General features: G+C 34.9%; 11 protein-coding genes across 11 annotated transcripts; 5 read left to right on the top strand and 6 right to left on the bottom strand.

Moving 5' to 3' along the window:
- Positions 1 to 208: 208 nt before the first annotated feature.
- Positions 209 to 676, top strand: FG379_000473 (uncharacterized protein; the record flags this gene model as incomplete). The annotated part of the gene is made up of 4 exons (XM_067325884.1): positions 209 to 222; positions 276 to 365; positions 410 to 512; positions 572 to 676. The coding sequence occupies 4 exons, from the start codon at positions 209 to 211 to the stop codon at positions 674 to 676; spliced, it is 312 nt and encodes a 103-aa protein (XP_067182724.1).
- Positions 677 to 902: 226 nt separating this feature from the next.
- FG379_000472 (DNAJ) lies at positions 903 to 2,762 on the top strand (the record flags this gene model as incomplete). Its single annotated transcript, XM_067325883.1, has 1 exon — positions 903 to 2,762. The coding sequence occupies one exon, from the start codon at positions 903 to 905 to the stop codon at positions 2,760 to 2,762; it is 1,860 nt and encodes a 619-aa protein (XP_067182723.1).
- Positions 2,763 to 2,921: 159 nt separating this feature from the next.
- FG379_000529 (uncharacterized protein) lies at positions 2,922 to 3,239 on the bottom strand (the record flags this gene model as incomplete). The annotated part of the gene is made up of 1 exon (XM_067325940.1): positions 2,922 to 3,239. One exon carries the CDS (start codon positions 3,237 to 3,239, stop codon positions 2,922 to 2,924), a length of 318 nt encoding a protein of 105 aa, XP_067182780.1.
- A 586-nt stretch (positions 3,240 to 3,825) lies between these two features.
- FG379_000528 (importin alpha) lies at positions 3,826 to 5,463 on the top strand (the record flags this gene model as incomplete). Its single annotated transcript, XM_067325939.1, has 1 exon — positions 3,826 to 5,463. The coding sequence occupies one exon, from the start codon at positions 3,826 to 3,828 to the stop codon at positions 5,461 to 5,463; it is 1,638 nt and encodes a 545-aa protein (XP_067182779.1).
- Positions 5,464 to 5,871: 408 nt separating this feature from the next.
- On the bottom strand, positions 5,872 to 8,172 carry FG379_000527 (uncharacterized protein; the record flags this gene model as incomplete). Its single annotated transcript, XM_067325938.1, has 1 exon — positions 5,872 to 8,172. The coding sequence occupies one exon, from the start codon at positions 8,170 to 8,172 to the stop codon at positions 5,872 to 5,874; it is 2,301 nt and encodes a 766-aa protein (XP_067182778.1).
- A 567-nt stretch (positions 8,173 to 8,739) lies between these two features.
- Positions 8,740 to 11,214, bottom strand: FG379_000526 (uncharacterized protein; the record flags this gene model as incomplete). Its single annotated transcript, XM_067325937.1, has 1 exon — positions 8,740 to 11,214. One exon carries the CDS (start codon positions 11,212 to 11,214, stop codon positions 8,740 to 8,742), a length of 2,475 nt encoding a protein of 824 aa, XP_067182777.1.
- Positions 11,215 to 12,158: 944 nt separating this feature from the next.
- FG379_000515 (La domain fused to two RRMs involved in RNA metabolism) lies at positions 12,159 to 13,343 on the top strand (the record flags this gene model as incomplete). Its single annotated transcript, XM_067325926.1, has 1 exon — positions 12,159 to 13,343. One exon carries the CDS (start codon positions 12,159 to 12,161, stop codon positions 13,341 to 13,343), a length of 1,185 nt encoding a protein of 394 aa, XP_067182766.1.
- Positions 13,344 to 13,419: 76 nt separating this feature from the next.
- On the bottom strand, positions 13,420 to 16,230 carry FG379_000504 (helicase; the record flags this gene model as incomplete). The annotated part of the gene is made up of 1 exon (XM_067325915.1): positions 13,420 to 16,230. The coding sequence occupies one exon, from the start codon at positions 16,228 to 16,230 to the stop codon at positions 13,420 to 13,422; it is 2,811 nt and encodes a 936-aa protein (XP_067182755.1).
- Positions 16,231 to 16,385: 155 nt separating this feature from the next.
- FG379_000493 (ubiquitin C-terminal hydrolase of the cysteine fold) lies at positions 16,386 to 17,099 on the top strand (the record flags this gene model as incomplete). The annotated part of the gene is made up of 1 exon (XM_067325904.1): positions 16,386 to 17,099. The coding sequence occupies one exon, from the start codon at positions 16,386 to 16,388 to the stop codon at positions 17,097 to 17,099; it is 714 nt and encodes a 237-aa protein (XP_067182744.1).
- Positions 17,100 to 17,142: 43 nt separating this feature from the next.
- On the bottom strand, positions 17,143 to 18,324 carry FG379_000482 (uncharacterized protein; the record flags this gene model as incomplete). Its single annotated transcript, XM_067325893.1, has 1 exon — positions 17,143 to 18,324. One exon carries the CDS (start codon positions 18,322 to 18,324, stop codon positions 17,143 to 17,145), a length of 1,182 nt encoding a protein of 393 aa, XP_067182733.1.
- A 143-nt stretch (positions 18,325 to 18,467) lies between these two features.
- FG379_000471 (phosphatase regulator like HEAT repeats containing that folds into a alpha-alpha superhelix) lies at positions 18,468 to 19,745 on the bottom strand (the record flags this gene model as incomplete). The annotated part of the gene is made up of 1 exon (XM_067325882.1): positions 18,468 to 19,745. A coding segment is annotated over one exon (1,278 nt), but the record flags the coding sequence as incomplete, so codon positions are not given.
- Positions 19,746 to 19,804: the final 59 nt, after the last annotated feature.

The raw sequence follows: 19,804 nt of genomic DNA, 5'->3' as shown, positions 1-19,804 counted from the left end.
TTTAACTTTTTTATCTGCATTTAGTTATTTTTCACTGGTAAAATGCGCGGTAAAACAAGCTGTAGAGTTATAATAATCTTATCTACTGTTTTCTATAATGTCTATTGATCCACTTTTGGAACACTTTGTAGAAATAATAAGAAATTTAACACAACTGACAGATGATGTTACCTCTTCCGATAACAATAACCCCGAAACATCCAAAAAAATGAAGGATAGGATGTAAGTTTAATGTTTATTGTTTGAAATAACCATCCCACTATTTATTTTTGAAGTCATGAACTAATAGATTTGCTCGCAAAGGCGCAAAATACGCTTCCAGATTCGTCACTGTCCAAGGTTGAAATTCCCCTCGGTCTCGTGAAGTAAGTCTCCCTTAATAATTAAATATACATTTAATTTCGCCTAGACATATTGATGCAGGTAACTCTCCTAATGTATGGCTTATGGATCTACTAAAACTACTAACAGAACAACAAGATAAAGCCAGAGGCGAATTTTCAGCAATTAGGGTAAGTCAAGCACTTATTCACAATGACCATTCACTCACAAACTAAAATCAAAACCTCAGACTCTCCACGAAGCCTTGTGCAAAAGGCTAGTACATAAACATGTTTTAACTGTTAATGACATTGACATAATAAATGAAAATGATTTTGAAAACGGTGGTACTTAAAATTATTAATGCAACCCCTAAATTCAAGTAAGCAATATTTAATTCATGTATGCATTTTTTTTGTGTAATTTTACATATTTTTTTCATATTTATTTTACACATATGCTCTTGTTTTTGTAAATAATATTTTACTATTTACAATTAGGCGCCAAAGTATTTCTTCACCGGTAGGCTAGGATTTTATTTCCTTGAAATTGTAAATTGAAACGGTGATACGATATAAACAATGGAACAGGTACCAAAGGTGAAGGACCTCGGGGCATTTTTGCCGGAGGTGGACTCTACTGAATCCATTGAATATGAGAAACCTGAAGTGAAGTCAAAGTCTGAGTCAAACTTGAATGAGTTGCCGTATGACAAGAGATACTCAAAAATAGAACCAGGCAGCAGCACAAATTTTGACGAGTCAAAGTCAAATTGGTACCAACTTGCAATACCATCTAATGGCGGTAATAATGGAGTGGATGACTTAAATTCCCTACTTTACAATGATGATGGTGTTTTCGGTGGTCTTTTTTCAACAAGAAAACCGAGGGATGCAATGGCAGGTTTCAGCAGTGGAATGAAGACCGTAGGAAAGGGGGTTGCGGCAGGAGTTGCAAGTTTAGTTGCTGCTCCTGTTGTAGGAGCTGCAACAGAAGGTGTGAGTGGTTTCTTTAAGGGTGTAGGTGCAGGTTTGGTAGCCGCAGTAGCGCTACCAGTGACAGCTGTAGGTGTGGCTGGATATCAAATGGCAAGAGGAGTTGTTAACACTCCGGAGGCTATATCAGAAAGCAATAAGGGAAGAAAGTGGGATAAGAAAAATAGGCAGTGGATAGAATATTACTACTCTTTGGAAGAGGAAATTAAACAATTAGAGGAAAGGGAGAACAATCAAGTTAATCAAGAAAACGTAAGCAATGAACAGGAGAGTAGTGATAGGTCAAAAGCATCAGTTAATCCTTCAAAAAATGTTGTTGATACAACATATTATGATTTACTGTCTGTTTCTCCAGGTGCTTCACCAGATGAGATACGTCGTCAATATTATAGAAAGGCTAAACAATATCATCCAGATAAGAATCCTGACGATGATGAGGCTAAAGAGAAGTTCCAAAAATTGGGTGAGGCTTACCAGATATTAGCAGATCCGGAACTTAGGAGAAGATATGACGAGTATGGTATAGGAGCTACGGAAGATATGCCTGTAATTGATTCAAGTTTAATATTTACATTATTGTTTGGGTCAGATAGTTTAGAAAAGTATGTAGGGAAGCTTAAAATGGCCTCTCTAGTCGAAATAGCTTCTCTAAATGGCACCACAAATATTAGTAATTCAAGTGAAATTGAGAATATGATAGAGAATGAGCAAAATAAGAGAACTATCCGTCTTGCACAAAAAATGAGGGACAAGATTCTTCCGATATTAGATGAATTCGATGCTAATAACTCACTTCCTATAGAAAATTCAGAGAAATTAATGAAATGGAGAGAAGAAGTTTCTAAAGAAGCAAAGGAACTCTGCAGCAACTCCTTCTGTGACTCAATAGTAGAGGCAATAGGTTGGAGTTACGAGAACTACGGCTCACAATACCTTGGTAAAATAGACACTTTTCTTGGAATTGGTGGAAAGTATGCCAAATTTCAGGCGAAAACCAGAAATGTTGCAACTACATGGAAAATGGCATCCACTGCAATTAAAACGGCTATGGCAGCACAAAATTTGCAATATGCAATGAAAAAGGAACAAACAAACGAAGATGGTGAAGGTGAGAGTAAAGAAAAAGAAGCTGATGACGCCTCTATGAATACACAGCAAAAATTTGAGGAGACTCTTCCATTAATTCTAGAAACAATGTTGCAAATGACGCTCATGGATATAGAAGATACTGTCAGAACCGTGGCGAAGAAGCTCGTCAAGGATATGGGCGTTGACCTCAAAGTCAGAAAACAAAGAGCTTTGGCCATCATTGAATTCGGTTCTACTTTCCAAAAAGTGGCAAATACCATAAATCAACAAAGAGAAGAAAATGGCGAGAAACCAGACGCAAGAAGGAAAGTCGAGGAGGCTTTCATAAAAGTTGCCCAACAGAGAGACGAAAAGTAATTTAAAGTGTAAAACATTAAATATAAATAATTAATTAATTTTTTTTTCCAGAGTCGAGTAAATTAGAAATTCCAAGCAATTTCTGCATTGTATCCGCCGTCATTCCTACAATCTCAAGCCTTTAATATTGTTAGTATGAGCATATATACGCAGTGGCACCTACTTAATGTTGAGTTTAAACGAACGAACATACCTTTCATTTATTGGGATACCAGAGTTTTCCAGTGTTGCTGCTCCTATTATAGATAGTTGTGATATCATTTTTCTCACATTCTCATAGGTGTTGTTCTCAATTGGAGCTCCAAAACCCTTATCAGATTCGCTTTTCCTGATTCCCTCAATGGCAGTACCCGCCCCAGCTCCAATACTACAGTTTTTGAACGATTTATCATCCTTGTTACTCGGGGAATTGTTGCTTCTCGTTCCTTTTTCAATGCTAGTGTTTCGGTCAGAAGACACCGGTGGTGAACACCTCATGCAATATCTAATCCCATTAGAAGGATCCTCTAGCAAGGGAACTTCATCACACTTTAAGAATAAGTTTGACCGGGAGTAAGAAACAACAAACTTACAGAGGGGCAAGCATCTCCGAGCATGATCCACCCTTTCAGGAGGTAGGACCCCATGAGTCCACTTATCTCAGAAATGTCTTTCATTTGTGTAGGCTCCAGAAACAACTATATTATGTCAGGTTATAACTGCCACTACTATAATCTCTTTTCCTTGTCTGTTATCTGTCACTTTTTGTTAGGGTGAATTCAGCTAGGCGGTAGCGGGTCGCCACCCATGGAAACTCAAAAAACAGTTTTACTTTGAATTGAGAAGAAAATGAGGAGATGAACAAGGTTTACAGAATTACAACAGTTAAGGAGTCGCTTCTTGAAGAAATTGTTGAGAGTTTTGAACTGAATTTTTACTTATAGAATTGTTTGTTGGGGTTTGTGCGGTAGTAAAATTACCGCTATTTGGGAAACCACTGGTTTTAATTTGGATAATTTAAGTTAAATTTCGGACTTGTGGGCCTGAGAGCGTGAGTATTGCTTTTTGCATAAACCAAATAAATATGGACAAGCTTGAAACCCATAAGAAGGCTTATAAAAAAACCTTTGATGATCCAAGAAGAAAGCGTGAGGAACAGCAGGCACAAATACGCAAACAACAAAGAGATGAGCAGTTAAGTAAGAGACGTCAAGGTAATGATGTTAATCAGGATGAAATATCGATTGGTAGTAACAATCAACCCGGAAATATTTATACTATTGATCAGATCCCAGTTCTGTCCCAAAGTTTGTTGAGCAACGACTTTAACACTCAATTCGAAGCAACCCAGGGCCTAAGGAGACTTCTTTCTAGGGAACACAATCCACCTATTCAAGCTGTAATTGACGCAGGAGTCATACCAAGACTAGTTCAATTTTTGAGTGACTATGAACACCCAAACCTTCAATTTGAGGCTGCATGGACTCTTACAAACATTTCATCAGGTACTACTGAACAAACACACGAGGTTGTAAGACATGGTTCGGTACCAAAATGTGTTGAACTGTTAAACAGCCCAAAATTGGAAGTTAAGGAACAAGCTATTTGGACTTTGGGGAATATTGCAGGTGATTCTGCAAACTGTCGTGATTTAGTACTTAAATCAGGTGCACTTACACCAATACTACAATTAATTGCACTTGAAGTAGGTTCTATGGATAACGGAGGACAGATGTTAAACAATTCAGCAAATAACACTACTGGTGGAAAAGTTAGTGGCAAAACAAGCATTTTAAGAACTGCAACATGGACTGTAAACAATTTATGCAGAGGCAGGCCACCACCACCTTTTGAAATGGTGTCCAATTCATTACCTATACTTTGCAGACTGCTGTACTTTCCAGACCTGGAAGTAATGACAGATGCATGTTGGGCATTAAGTTATATTTCAGATGGGCCGAACGACCGTGTAGAAGCAGTGCTTAGGAGCGACGCGTGTCCAAGACTTGTTGAACTTTTGGGGCATCCTTCACCACTTGTACAAACCCCTGCTTTGAGATGTGTTGGAAACATTGTTACAGGAGATGATAGACAAACACAAATGGTTCTTTCATGTGGAGCTGCTAGATATCTTCTTCAACTTTTGTCTTCTCCGAAAAAAGTTATTAGGAAAGAAGCCTGCTGGACAGTTTCAAACATTACAGCTGGTAATAAGGAACAGATCCAAGAGATTATTGATAATGGTCTTATTGGGCCGCTTGTTAATTTGTTAAATACGGCTGAGTTTGACGTTAAAAAGGAAGCTGCCTGGGCCATTTCTAATGCTACGACTGGTGGAACTCCAGAACAAATTGAAACGCTCGTAAATCACGGAGTTATAAAGCCTTTGTGCGATCTGCTTAGTATTGAAGATGCAAAGGTTATTAATGTCGCTTTGGAAGCAATTGAGAACATTTTAAAGATAGGTGCAATTAGGCAGCACGAACGCGGCCTACAAGAGAATCCTTATTGTGTTCTTGTAGAGCAATCTTACGGTCTCTCCAGATTGGAAAAACTACAAGAAGCTCCTTCTAAAGCAATATATGAAAAAGCTTTTCATATTATTGTTTCTTACTTCCCATTTGAATACGAGGATGAACAGGAGGAGATCCTTGACTCTAACAATAATGAAACCGAGTTTAAATACGATCCTAATCAAAACGCAAACTTTAAATTTGAATAACTAATTAATGATATTGAATAATGGCCGTAAAGTGAATCGAAACACTTTTCATTTCCTTTGTTCCAGATCTTCTGAATTATCTATTAAACTACAGTATTGCGTCTTCTAACTCATTAATCTAAAACAGTGTTATTAATTTTACTTAAACCAAACTGACTCAGAGATTACTTCATCTCTTTTTCAACATTTTTGTATCTTGTGTTTTGTTTTGACTTTCAACGCAGCTGTTGTTACTACTGTTGCCATGGTCTCTTCGACGCGTGAATTCGAGAAAAGATATTGGCGTGTTAAATAAACATTTAAAACAAAAACTTATTTTCTAAAATAGTATATACACAAGGTCTATCTGTCAATATATATTTAATTACTAATATAATAGTATGGTGCAAAACATGTTTTAATACACCACTAATAGTAATTTATTGAATTGTCAGCATTGTAACCATAAGCCGATTCAGCAATGCTATTTCCAGGATATCTATAATTATCATTCAAAGCATCTCCTAGGTAATTTATATAGTTACGAGAATCGTTATATACTTGAACATTACCATTGAGTTCCGAAAGATTTTGAGAATGGTTCCCACAGACTAAAATGCCGTGTTCTCTCCTTTTAAGAGCACCTCTGGAGGGCGATCTACTTCTTCCTGCATTTCTAGAGAAAATATGAAGACTTCTTGATCTCCTTGGATGAGTTTCACATTTTTCATCAGATTCATTTTTTATGCTGTTATTTACTATCTCACTTATTGGCTTCACTGTTCCGTCAGGTATACTGGCATCATTAGGCTTTAGTGTGTAGTGGACGGGTTTTCCCTCTTCATTAATAAATGTAATTGACACCGGCTGAATTTCGACAGCTTTGTTTTCAAATTTCAATGCAACCGGTTTTAATATCGGACTTAAAGCCTCTGCACAGTATACATTGTTAATCGGAGAATTATTTTTTACATCAACTTTGTTTGCTAGACTATTTTTCGCCCCTTTAAGACCACGATCTTTTCCTTTATTTTTTTCGGTTGGTTCAAATAATTCACTAGAATCCAAACTCTTTTGAAAGTTAGAGTTTATTTCAGAATCCAACTCTGAATCAGAATCAGAATTCAAATGTAAATCCAGATTAGATATATTGTACTTTCCTAATGGATTCTCAAATTTAGAATGTTTAATTATATTCCTAAAGACTTTTCTAGCTATTTTATTGGGAATACTCGCAATATCCACAATTGAATTAATGCAGTATCTTGAATTGTCTAGGAAGGTTTGAACCATTTCTACCAAGTCTGACGTATGACAGTTCTCAAGAATTGTGATGAGTGACTTAACTTCCTCGTGTTCTAAATCTAAAAATATCTCTGGTACATGAGTATGATCCAAGCAATCATTAGAGACTGTATAAACCTCATTTTCTGGTATTGCACTAGTCTTATTTGAAGCCCGGGTCTTCATGAATTCTTGATACTCCAAAATATAAAGCTGAATTTGGCGTATACAAGTTACGAGTTCCTGTAACCAAAGCTGAGCACTGGAATCCTCATTAGACAAAACAAACATATTTGCTATCAAAGAGAAGAACAATCCTTTATATCTTGAAAACTTTTCGCCAATGTTAGAGGCCCCGTTCGAATATATTACGCCAAGTTCAAGATAAATCAGTGCAAAAAGTTCCACTGAATTACTTTCTAACAACATATTCTTCTCCTTTTCAACCCAATGTAACAAATCCACTCCCGTAAAACCGTGTTCACTTGCAACGGACTTAAAATAATGACTTACATAGTGACTGAAGATCATTTGACCTGTCTTCTCCTCAGGAAGTTGTGTGTCACCCTTCGTACTCAAAGCAAATAAAATTCTAGGCGGAACGCTCTTCTTCTTTTTGTCATACCCAAAATACTTCCAAAGAATATCCAATGTTTTCGTATTTATGATCTCATCATTAGTTAAGAATCGATCGTTTTCTCTCATTATTGGATTGATTACGCTCATGTCAATGCTTCTAATTAGTATCTCTAACCACGGAAATCTTTTGCATATTTTATCATCCACATTTAATGGGTTACTCCAATCTATCATTCCCTGTCCGTATATGCAAAACGAAATGCAAAACTTGACATATTTTGCAAGTCTATTGTCATCATAAGCTAAATTTTGTGAATTTAACTCTGCCTTACAGTAGTGTGAATACTTCTTGGCAAAATTTGCTAAACATGATACTGAACAAATATTTGAGCTAAACCAACGCATTTTTAAAAACAAAAGCAATTTTTTGTTTCCTTCCAATATTTTACTAGAATCCCTGGGTAAACCCTCTATTCCTGAGTCCATATATTTTTTAACTGCGTACTCCTTCCCAGAAGCATCTAAAATCCTATGTCCAAGAACTATCAGTCTTTCATATATCCCACTCCCCCCATCTGCTACTGATATTATTGCATTGTCAATATCAGTATCTATGATATCGTCCCCTATGAATCCGAAGTACTGTGACATATCGTACCACATTCTGCATAACTGGTCACTACACCAGGAAAACTTCGTTACCTCTCCATTACATTCTCTTCTGTGTTTTAAATTTATAATTGCCTTTGCGGCATTTTGCTCTAGCTCTATTTGTCTTCTTGCATTTACCCTACCTTCCTTCTTATCCTCTTCGTAGCTGTCTGCTGAATGCTTAACCTTGATTACCGCTCCAGTCTTCCCAGTCATTTTCCTCTATTAAGCAATAAATCACTTTGTTTAGAAATTAAAAAGATCATAATTTCACTTACTGCAACTTCCCTGTTGGTGTGCATACCTCCTAATACCTAAAACTAAGCACACGCACTGCGTAATTTTCATTCATCCTGGAAAAAATTGCATAGCATAATACATTGAATGAGTGAAAAAAGAATCAGGCTTATTCAACAAACAAAATTAAGTTTTCGCGACTAAATCCCCTTAATAATATAAAAATTACGTACTTTCGTAACTCCAAAGTAGGTTAGAATCCCCTATTCTAAGCATGCGTGTTTGCATGCAAGTATAAATACATGTATGATTGGCAAACAATACTGGATCAAATTGACAACAATATTAAAATACTTCATTGTTTCTAAATTGAGAAATCTCAAATGAACAAATTCCGATAACTTATTATCTTCAAACCTTGTATACATAGTATATATCATATTGGGCAAGCCTTTAAAATTTAACTTTGAAACTTAAAGCTCTATTAATAGCTAAGAATATTTATTACTTAAAAGAAAGAAAATTCATACCTGACAGGTCGTTCATTTATACTTCTAAAGGTGGTACTTGGTTTCCAAGGGCTTTTAATGATACATCCTCGTCACTTTTAGATATTGATTTAATATCATTCTCAACCAAATTATCTTTCGTATCTTGTTTAGTGTTAACCTCTGTATCCAATGAACCTTTAATTGCACCAGGTTTTTCTTGATTTTCAGAAGCCTTAATCACATTTTCTACAGTAGCTGCACACATAATTGCATTTGAAGCATTATTGTCAGCAGAAACCACAGACACATCAATCCTTCGCTCATTTGCTTTGTTATTCGCAGAAACAGCTTTTGGAAACTCGGAATCGCCCGATTCCTCCGTTTCGGCTTGAATTCGTGTTGTGGGAACCAACGTACCAATTGAGCCTTGAAATTGTTTGAAGGGGAAATGCGAACCTGGGGAATTTGACCCCAATTGGCCATTGTTTGAACTGGCAGCGGCTGCAGCTGCAGCCGCTGCTCCAAACATAAAGAATGGATTAGCAGCCATGAATGCTGCATGTGCAAAGTTATTCATTGGTGGTGGTGGTCCTGGTTGGTGAACCTGCTGTGGATTTTGAACCCCAAGTCCAAGACCTGCAGCAGCGGCCACAGTTGCAGATAAAGAAGGATCCATTTGAATACCACCGGCAATTGATGAAAGGGCTGCAAGATGGAATGGCAATCCGAGTTGGTGAGCAGCTGTTGCTGCTGCTGTTGCCGTAAGTACATTTTGTTGTCCTACCACTGGTTGAATGACTCCTTGTTGTATTGCTGAATTACCGTGGTTGATCATTGGTGCCATATTATTCGCAGCTAAAATATTTCCAGCTGCACCAAACAAAGGATTGGCACCTGTAATTAGGTTTCTCGTTGATTCCTCAAAACAAGGAATAAACTGATTTGCCGCTGCAAACTGATCTAATTCAAATGAAGGAGTTATCGGAGTTGCGGGTGTGGCAGTAGTTGTTGCGTTTGAATTTGAATAACTACGGCGATTGGGGGTCTTAATCCCAGAGTTTTCATTTGATGAATTCAGTGAGGTTGAACCAACTCTAGGTAATTCTTCATATAAATGTGCTTGTGTCTTTACTCTGACCTCTTCCCTCTTTCTACGTAAAAATTCAATTGCCCTTCTCTGTGCCTCTTCAAAACCAAGTTTCCTGGCAGAAAACGTTTTTGAGCGTCTTTGATTATCTTCCTTCCAAAATGCAAGCCATGCCATTTGACGATTTGACCAAGAAACGCCTTTACATCCAGATTTTGGATTTAACAGACGATTCATAGCATCTTGTCTGGAAGACGAACTCCCTTCGTTCTCTTGTATATTATCATCAATATCACTATCATTCTCATCCTTATCTATATTTGAACCTTTTAAAGAATCTTCTATATTGTTGCTATTATTACTTGTATCACTATCTTTGCAACTACTATTCATTCTACGCCACTCCAAAGAGTCAATGGAGGTACCAGTAGTATCATTCCCATCACTCTTATTATTTAATGCAAAGTTCAATGAGGTCATTGAAATTCCATGCTCAGAATAGCTATCCTTGTCACTTATTCCCGATTGGTTTCTACGTTTGCTATTTGTTAAAGCATGAAGTGGCATTTTATCGCTTTCGTAACTACCTAAGTTGTCTTCAGACAAGGTATCACTACCAGGATTTCTTCTTTTGTTCGTCTGAGGAGGTGTTAATGCGTCCGCCAATGTTTGTCTGGCCTCAGAAATAGAAGCCTCTATTTGTTCAGATGTTACATCACCCCATAAGTGATATCCTATCAAACCGTCACGGAGCAACTCAAAATATAGCAAACAGTAGTCGTAACCCTTCTCCGAAACCATACTTAAATTCAACCTCCCCTGTGCCATCTCTAAAAACTCATCTACCTGATTCCTTGTAGGCGACAAATTCCATCTTAAAAATACATTTGCTCTGTCAAGTGCCTTTTGTCTTGACAAAAATTCTATAGAATTAGTGTCATCACCTAATGGCTCAGGTGTTTTACCTGAAACTTCATCCTCTTCTTGTCTTTGTTGTTCCTTAGCATTACTTGCCTGAACATATGTCTTCAAAGTTGCGACTTTTGTATTATCGGAACCGAAACCACTACCACCTGAAAATTTATCTTCCATACCATCGGTGCGAACATTCTGAGTAAGTTCATCCACATCATCATCTTCAACCTTGGTTTCTGAATTCTTCAAATTATCATTATCATTAGTTATATCAGACTCTTCAATACTGACCCTTTCAGAACCAGTTTCATTCCCATTGTTATTATATCTCCTTGGGGATACTGAAGAATCCCTGCAACCACTTGCTCCCGTAGTGCTGCTGCATCCATCATCAAAATTATCCTCGTTAATAAATGTTAAACTCTCACGTAATTCAAAATTTGGAGATTGATTTGCACTTTCTACTTTATTTAAATCCTGTTCTTGAATTGGCACAGCATCCTCATTAAAATGACTTTCACTCTCCATATTTAAAATTATATCCTAACATCAAAATTACTCTAGATTATTCTACTAAAATTTCTAGAGTTACTCAAAACAGAAATTAATTTAAATTAATAAAATCAACACATAAATTGACAAGTTTTATAAATGCATTATATTAACCGCAATATTATTTTTTTTACTTTTACTTTTCAACGGACATAAATATAGATGTCTTGTATGTATTTATGTATATTTTTGTGCCTTGTTTCAGTCAATTGGAGCCTCAAATAACCATTCTACCCCTCTATACGCTATTCTCTCTCCAATCTATGCAATACTAACTTGTAATTTAACATATACCCTGAGATCTGTACGTAGACATAAGTTATTTATATCCTCCTTTTGCCTTTAATTATTTATTATTTTATATTTATTGAGACAAATTTTAGGCGCTACATGCTACCCGGGTACCTATCATACGTTATGTCTTACATGGTAAATCTTCATTAAAATATTTAAGATATGATTTTTATCTTTCAAAATAAAAAAACACTTTTTTTGTATTATGATGTTGTTTGTCGAGCAGTGATTTTTTGGTTCATTCTGTTGTGTTTAATTTTTACTTTGCCTGTTTAGTTTCATTTATTTAATAATTTTCGGTCGTTCCTGTAATCGCGGAATTTCCATTATTGTCATCAGTTCCGCCATTGCAAGGGTTTCTTGAGGGCTTTAATAATTATTCCTGGTCCCTGTGTACTACCCCGATTTTCTTTCTATTCACAGAGTTACCGATTTTGGCTGATGAATAGATTGCCCTTATTCCTATGAAATATGAAAGGTCACTTAGAGCGCCACATGTCAATAAGACCTTGGCGCAGGACTAGTTGTCGACATCTCAATTTTAAGTTCTACTATATGTAATGCATATTAGTAAAATAAATATATATTTGATTTCCTACTTTGTAAGTACAGTTTGATTAACAAAGATGACAGAAACAAAAGCCATTAATTTACACCCACGCTCCCCCTCTGAGGAGGAATGTAACTCCAAAAGAATTAAGACAAATATTTTAAGGGATGAGACAAGAAGAGCACTATTAAAACAATTAGAGTACTACTTCTCTGACGAGAATTTAAAAACTGACGTATTTTTTCAGTCTAATATGAGATCTGATCCGAAAAATCGTCTTTATGTTGAACATATTTTCAACTGCTCTAAAGTAAAGGATCTTGGAATTACAAAAGAAGAGGAAATTGAGGAAACGCTCGAGGGTCATTCAAATATATTATTAGAAAAAGATGAAGAAGGAAAGTTGATGATCAAACTTAACAGAGAGTTGCCTAATCTAGAGAAAACCGTCAAACAAAAAAACAAATCCTCCATGTCCGGAAAAGATCATCACTTTGGGGGATGCATCTTAAAAGTAACGAATTTGCCTGAGAATGTATCTTGGTTGAATGTTAAAGATTCATTAAAAGAAAAACTAAAAAATTTAGTTGATGGAACTCAAAATTTAATTAGATATGTTTCCCAGACTACCCAAAATGGCACATGTTTCATTCTTTTAAAACCTTTTAAGAATGACAAAACTATTGTTGATAATTTGGAGCTAGAATTTGACAGTCATAAAATTGTCATGACTCTTGTTGATCAAGAAGAAGCAAAAAAAGTTGTTTCATCTGTATTCCCGAGACATATACAAAAAGAGAGGGAAAAGGAATTCAACAAACAAAAAGCAACCTTCTTTTCTGCACCAATTACCATTGGTGGGCAGTCTTTTGCCTCTATTGAGCACTTAAAGCGTTGCTTAAAAGAGGTAATTGCTCAAACTAAGGTGGACACTGTTTTCGACAAGGAAAATCCTATATATAAGGTTTTATCATCAATACTGGAGTATCACCCAAGATACACTGAAAAGTGTCACAACATGCATTCTATTTGTGTTAAAAACCACAGAAATTATCTAAATAAGGCGGAAAATGGTAATGAATGTGAGAAGGCAGAATCTGAAAACGATGTTAATAATAAGTGTTTCTTTATTGTTAGAAAAACTGAATCTGGTGAAGATGAATATGAAGATTTTAGTGTAAATAAATGTTTGCAACAGTTATCTAGAAATCCTCCTCAAACCTCTCAAAAAGAGAATAAAGTTGAAAATGAACAGGAATAGATATAAAAGCAAATTATTCGAAAGAACGAATTTATTGTTTCCTTAGATATATATTAGGATTTATTTTTAACTTTGGTTATTTCCAATTACACCCTTTTATTGTTTTTGGTACTTGCTTAATCTGTTCTTTTATAGGAGGCAATGCGAATTTTGTACCAAACTTTATATTTGCTTCTTTAACGAATGGAGAAGCCTTGCCCAAGTTCAATGGAACACTTAAGAACAGTCTCTCTTTGGCTCTAGTGAAAGCCACGTACACTATTCTTCTTTCTTCTTCAATGTTTATTTTTTTGTTTGTTTCATTATTCATGCATTCATTCTCCTTCAATAAGGGAAATATACTATCTAAAAATTTTGGGATGAAAACAACCTTCCATTCAAGGCCCTTAGCTTTGTGAATTGTAGATAAAGACACTTTGTCCTGTTTTTTTTGTTCAAGTAGACCGTTAGAGGCATCTTGAAGAAAGCAAATTAAGCACTCCAGACCAGTCGGTTGCTGACTATTCGGCACATAAGGTTCTGAACACTTAATTAATCGCGATATTGAATCAATTACAGATCCAACCTTATCATTAAAACTCGAATCCAACTCATTCACTGAATTATCATGCCCCTTTTTTGATTCCTTCTTTTTCTTATTTGAATTTCCGGAATAGGATATTGAATCGAGGTATCCAGTGTGTTCTAATATTGCATTTATAATTTCAGGAACTGTTTTCCTCTCACTTATGAACTCTTTCAGTTTGTCTAATACTTTAATAAAAGACCTTATTGAACTTAAACTCTTTTTAAATGTTTTAGAATCAATTGAATGATCTATTAAAGCGTCTTCGTCCAATAGTTTTCTGCATACATATAGTATCGGCTTGTACAAAGAATTACCATGTTCATAATCAATATGTGATCTTCCAACAGTAATCTCATTTATGCCATTCAATGGTTGAGTTGATTTTCTAATTAGTGATATTCCTTGAAATCCACATAACTCTATTATCTTGAGTGCATTTTCACCTATACCTCTTTTCGGGCGATTACAAACCCTTAAAAAACAGTCATCTGCTGTTTCATCAACTAAAAGTCTGCAATAAGATAGAATATCCAGTATTTCAGTTTTGTTCAGCAAATTTTTTGTATTTTTAATGTTATTTCTTGATGTATTGTCAGTTGGAATTACCGTTTTACTGTCTATAAAACCTTTCAACTTTAGGTTATCTATGTTCACTAAGTCACTTGGAATCATTGACTTCCAACACTTTTTATCATGGTTATCATTGTTTGACTTATTTTGAGTGTCTACATTTTCTGAAGCAGAATTTTCAATAAATTTGTATTCATTAAACAGTTTTTCTAAGTAAAACAATGTATCGTTGGTTCTTGTAAGTATTGCAAAATCGCTCCAAGAATAGTTGTATTTAATTTTTAACAGTATTATTGTTCTTGCCATCCATAGCATTTCATCTGAAATTCTTGAGAAAAAAAATACCTTAGGTTCAATTCCTATTGCATTGTTGGTCTTAAGAGATTTGTTTATTCTGTATTTATTGTTATGAACGAGATTAGTTGAGGCTGAGATAATCGAGTTAGTGGACCTGAAATTTTCTGTTAAAAACGTTATTTTAAAATTTTCCTTAAAGATTTCTGAAAATTGTTTAAATATTCCTGTTTCAACGCCTCTCCAACTATATATAGCCTGATCATCATCACCTACAACTGTGATGCCACCTATTGGCATTTTATTTTCACACTCATGCTCATTTTTTATTGAAACACCAAGAACCTTTTCGTATGATTTAAAATTTCCTCTAACTAACAATTCGAGTATTCTAAACTGTAATTTTGACGTATCCTGAAACTCATCACAAAATACATACGGGTACGATAACTGAATCTTCCTTCTTACATCTTCGTTCTTTTCCAGTAATCTCAGCGTTAAGGTAATTAAGTCTGTATAGTCAACTAAATAAGGTTTGTTTTCTGTCATTCTTTTTGTGTAAAGAAGATAAAGTGACAAAAGTTCAAAGTTCCCGTTTACATCTTCTATATTGCACTCCAAATCGTTGTTTAAAAATTTTTTGTATTTTAGTATTTTGATTACCTTTAACAACCTTTCTAGTTCACTGTTTTTGACGCAAGAACCCAATTTAATGTCATCAACATTGTTAGGGTTTAATTCGCTTAATTTGGAGCTGTTATTGATTATATTGCTTCTGGAAACAACAGAAATCCCATCTTCACCGTCTTCGTCATCGCTATCTTCATCATAATCATCTCTGTTTATCTCATCCGTATCAATTGAATCCAGTGAAAAGGAAAATATGTTTGATATTTGAGAAGAAAGAGAGGGCATTTTCTTAGCCATCTCGGTAATGCACGATTTCAATAGCTTTATTGATGATTCTTTATCTAAAATAGACATGATTTTCGGTAATCCCAAATAGTTACAATACTGCTTTATTATTTTCCAACAAAATGAGTGAATAGTTCCAATAAATATTCCTGAATTAGACAAAAATAAACTAGGTGTTCCTTTTGCCACTCCAAACAATACCTCTGATTCTTCTGCCAATTCATGTTTCTTGTTTTTAAAATTTTTAATAGAAGATAAGTATAACATGGAAACTCTATTTCTCAACTCATTTGCTGCTTTTCTGGTAAAAGTAAGTGCTAAGATAGGTGAGTATCCTTTTAACAAGAAAAACAACATTCTAGCAGTTATTGTGGCAGTTTTACCTGTTCCAGGACCTGCAACTATTAATAATGAACTATTGTGATCAATGAGAACTGCATTCTTTTGTTCATTTGTTAAACGACCAAATATTAATGTATGAGTTTTTTCTATTTGATTGATACCTAACTTGTCATCATTTTTTAAATCATGTTCATGCATTTCTAAGCAGTAAATAGGGAATAAAAGGTATTAAAGCAAGTTATTTATTTTAGTTATTTTAAAAATAAACAAAAAGCATTATAAATAATTCAAAATGTTCAGTATATTCCGCCACTCATCTACTCATTAAATAGTTTGTATCAGGGAGAAAAAAAATGTGTCAAGGAGAAAAAGAAATAATATGGAAACCACTCATTTCAGATCCAGAAACTCTAGCTAAGTATGCCTACATGCTCGGAGTTGAGTCGAAAATTTTGTTTCAGGATGTATATTCAACTGAAGAGTGGGCTTTGGAACTCATAGATGGGGAGCTAATCTCCATAATTTTGTTGTTTCCCTTGACTGAAACTTTAACTAAGAGAAGAGAGTGCTATAACGACCCCAAAAACAACAAAATTTTATCTCCATCTGACCCGGGTGTCTGGTTTATGAAGCAGTACGTCCAAAATTCGTGTGGTGCTGTTGCACTGATACACTCGATTCTGAACGCAAAACAAATTAAAGTGAGAGAGGGGAGCTTCATACACGAAATTAGCAGTATTAATGGTATAGACGAAAATATACCTATAGAAAGAGGTTTATTTCTAAAGAAAAACAACAATATTGAGCAAATGCATGAAGAAATAACGTCCTGTGACCGAAGTTGCTTGAATGGACCCTATGAGGTAGATCATCACTATGTCTCGTTTGTCCTTAAGAATGACCATATATTCGAACTTGATGGTAGGCTCTCAATCCCAGTAAATCACGGAAGCTGTAGAAAAGAAGACTTTTTGAGACATACTTTTGATATAATAAAGGAGAAATTCATAGATTATTTAGACGAATCAGAAAACGTTGCAATTACAGTACTTATAGAAGATAAGTAAAGTGCTCTCTTTACATATCTTACTTTTCCTCTTGAACCGAAATTCAGTCATTCTTCTCGGTTTTAATCTTGTTCATCCTTCTATATGATTTAATAGTTTTATATGAAAGTACAGAAAAAATAAGTGTACAGATTAAGAATGATAAATAGTGCCTTATCCTCTCGGCAAATATATCAATAATCATTATAGAACTAGAAAATACATACAAACCATTTATATATGTCACAAAAGTAAGGGGGTCTATTTGAAAATTGTTCTTTCTTGCCAGTGCCTTCGTTGCTAAATACAATGTATTGCCTTTAATTGTTCCATGAAGAATACACTTTTCGCATTCAACACACCCAAGAGTTGATATGAATGTTTCGAAAAACTTGCTCAATTTAGGAAGGTCGGACTCGGAGAAAAACCGATTGTTCATGTACTCCTCTCTACAAGAGTAATAGGATTCAGAGTCAAATAAAGCCCTGATCTCACTCTTGAGTATCTCATTTTCTGGATTATCATCCAAATTTTGATTCATAAATTCGTCAAATTTCTCTCCAAGAACACACATTGATTGAACTAGATAGTAAAAAGTGAAAAGCAAATTGGAACCTCTTTCCTCGTAAATTAAAAATTTATCTATAAAGTTTTTTATATTGTACTCAAATTTGTCCCCAACCTTCTTGTATCTTTCAGATGCATGGACAGCTATATTACTTTGAACTCCAGAGGTTAAGTTTAATAACAAGGGCATGTTTAGTTTATCTATTTCTTCATAAATCATATTCCAAATACTACCTCCCTTGTATTCAGTGTTTGAAGGTGGATTTTTCAACATGTCTACTTTGGTTTTCTTACTTTCACAGTTCCCCTCCTCTTCAGGTATCATTTCATCAGTTTCCATATCAAAACCAAAAAGTGTTGACGAAAGATCGCTTTCATTGCCAAAAACCTGGCATTTTCCCACATTCCCACAGGTCTCACTTTTTTTTTCCAAATTGCAACTCGGAGATAGATCAAGAGAGAAGAATCTCACCGGGGTTCTGAGCCTTATTTTTTCCATAATATTTTGAACAACAATGGCATCTTTGAACAACTCATCTGTAGTTGGTGAATTCTTTAAGTTAATCCTTGGACGAAACCCATCTCTTCTTAAGGATTTGAATAGGTAACTTATCTTCCCACGAATGATAAGGTCAAATATTACTATGAAAAGTAGTAAAACATTTTTGAGAACAATCATCTCTTTCCCTTGTGAAAAATATTTATGAAAAATGTATATACATACATTTTAAAAATATTTCAAAGCGGTAAAAAATGCGTGAGAAAAATGCCATTCTTGAAAAATTAACTTGAAATACCAAATTTTGTGTTTTGTTATCACTCTTAGACTGGTTTTTCAGCTTCTAATTTTAACTTTTCAATGACTTCGCAAGATTCAATACTTGACTTTCCAATCAGCCGTCTTATTCCAAAAATGTAAATGTGCATTCCTTGCTGTATTCTCTTTTTGTTATGCTCGTTACCTACATTCAAATCCATCAGTTTCCCCACAAAGTCAACCATTTGTTTCTCAAAACCCGATATTTTGTCAATCAATTCTCTATTTGTCGCAGAACTGGAAGTCACAAATGCCATTAGCGTTGTAAGAAGTTCAAAGTGGGAAATAAGAAATTCTGGGGAATAGTTCTTGCTGTTCGCCATAGTTATGCTTTCCATCGCCATAATCAATATGTTATTGAGTCCTTCCTCTTCCGTTATTGAGTTTACTATAAATATTAACAACTCCTTACACCTTTGCAGAACAATCCCATTTGTTGTAATTTTACAGGAGCTTCTACAGTAAAACTCAATTATTCTTTTCCCTAAACTTCCAAGAAGTAACGATAGGCTCTTGTTTCCTATGAAATGTTTTCTCGCTTCATTAAACTTTAGGATGCTGTGTAGCGAGAACAAACAAAAAAGTCCTGCTTCTTGATTTTTTAGTTTAACATCTTTACTCTCAAAAATGCGACTCAAATCTATTTTATCATAATTTTCTGATAAAAAATCTTCAATTCCACTAATTATCCCCGGTAATGTCTCTGAAATGAGACCCCACTTAATGGAAAGTGGTACTATAACGTTAAGCCGTAAATCCAGAGATCCAGAGTGATTTAAACAGTCTTCGACTTGGCAAATTATTATTCTCCAAAATTCGGACACAATTATATTCGACAATTTTGGATAGTGTTTGCCGAACGAATCAGATTGATTTAAAAATAGTTGAATGACACTTGTCCAAAGTTTGTCATCTGAACTCACCTTCGATACAAGTTCATCTGTGCAATTGTTTACGAAAAAGTTTATCCCCACTTGAATTCTTTCATTTTCAACATTAATGGAATTTGATTTTGCACTTTCTATGTCTCGACGAAAGTAAAATATTATCTCCAATATCTCTTTGCAAGAGATTAGCAATATTTTTGACTTTTCGTAATTTAATTTTCCTCTGTTGTAACTCAATATTGTTGTTTTAATTAATGATACTGCTAATTTAAGCAAATCTGCATCTGGAATCTCCTTCCCAATGCTCTCGTCTATTCTGACTTTCAAGCTGCTGAAATATCCGACCATCCCTATTGGGCACTGATCGCAAAAGTAGTGGCAGTACTTTATTTGTTCCTTTAGTGTTTTTTTTGTAAAAATTGATGGACTTAATAACTCAGAAAGTATTCTTGCTA

The sequence above is a fragment of the Cryptosporidium bovis genome, assembly GCF_009768925.1.
Source record: "Cryptosporidium bovis isolate 45015 chromosome Unknown contig_12, whole genome shotgun sequence".
In the NCBI taxonomy this organism is placed as follows: domain Eukaryota; phylum Apicomplexa; class Conoidasida; order Eucoccidiorida; family Cryptosporidiidae; genus Cryptosporidium; species Cryptosporidium bovis.
Note: the sequence above shows the minus strand (reverse complement) of the source record. Positions and strands in the feature narration are given on the sequence as shown.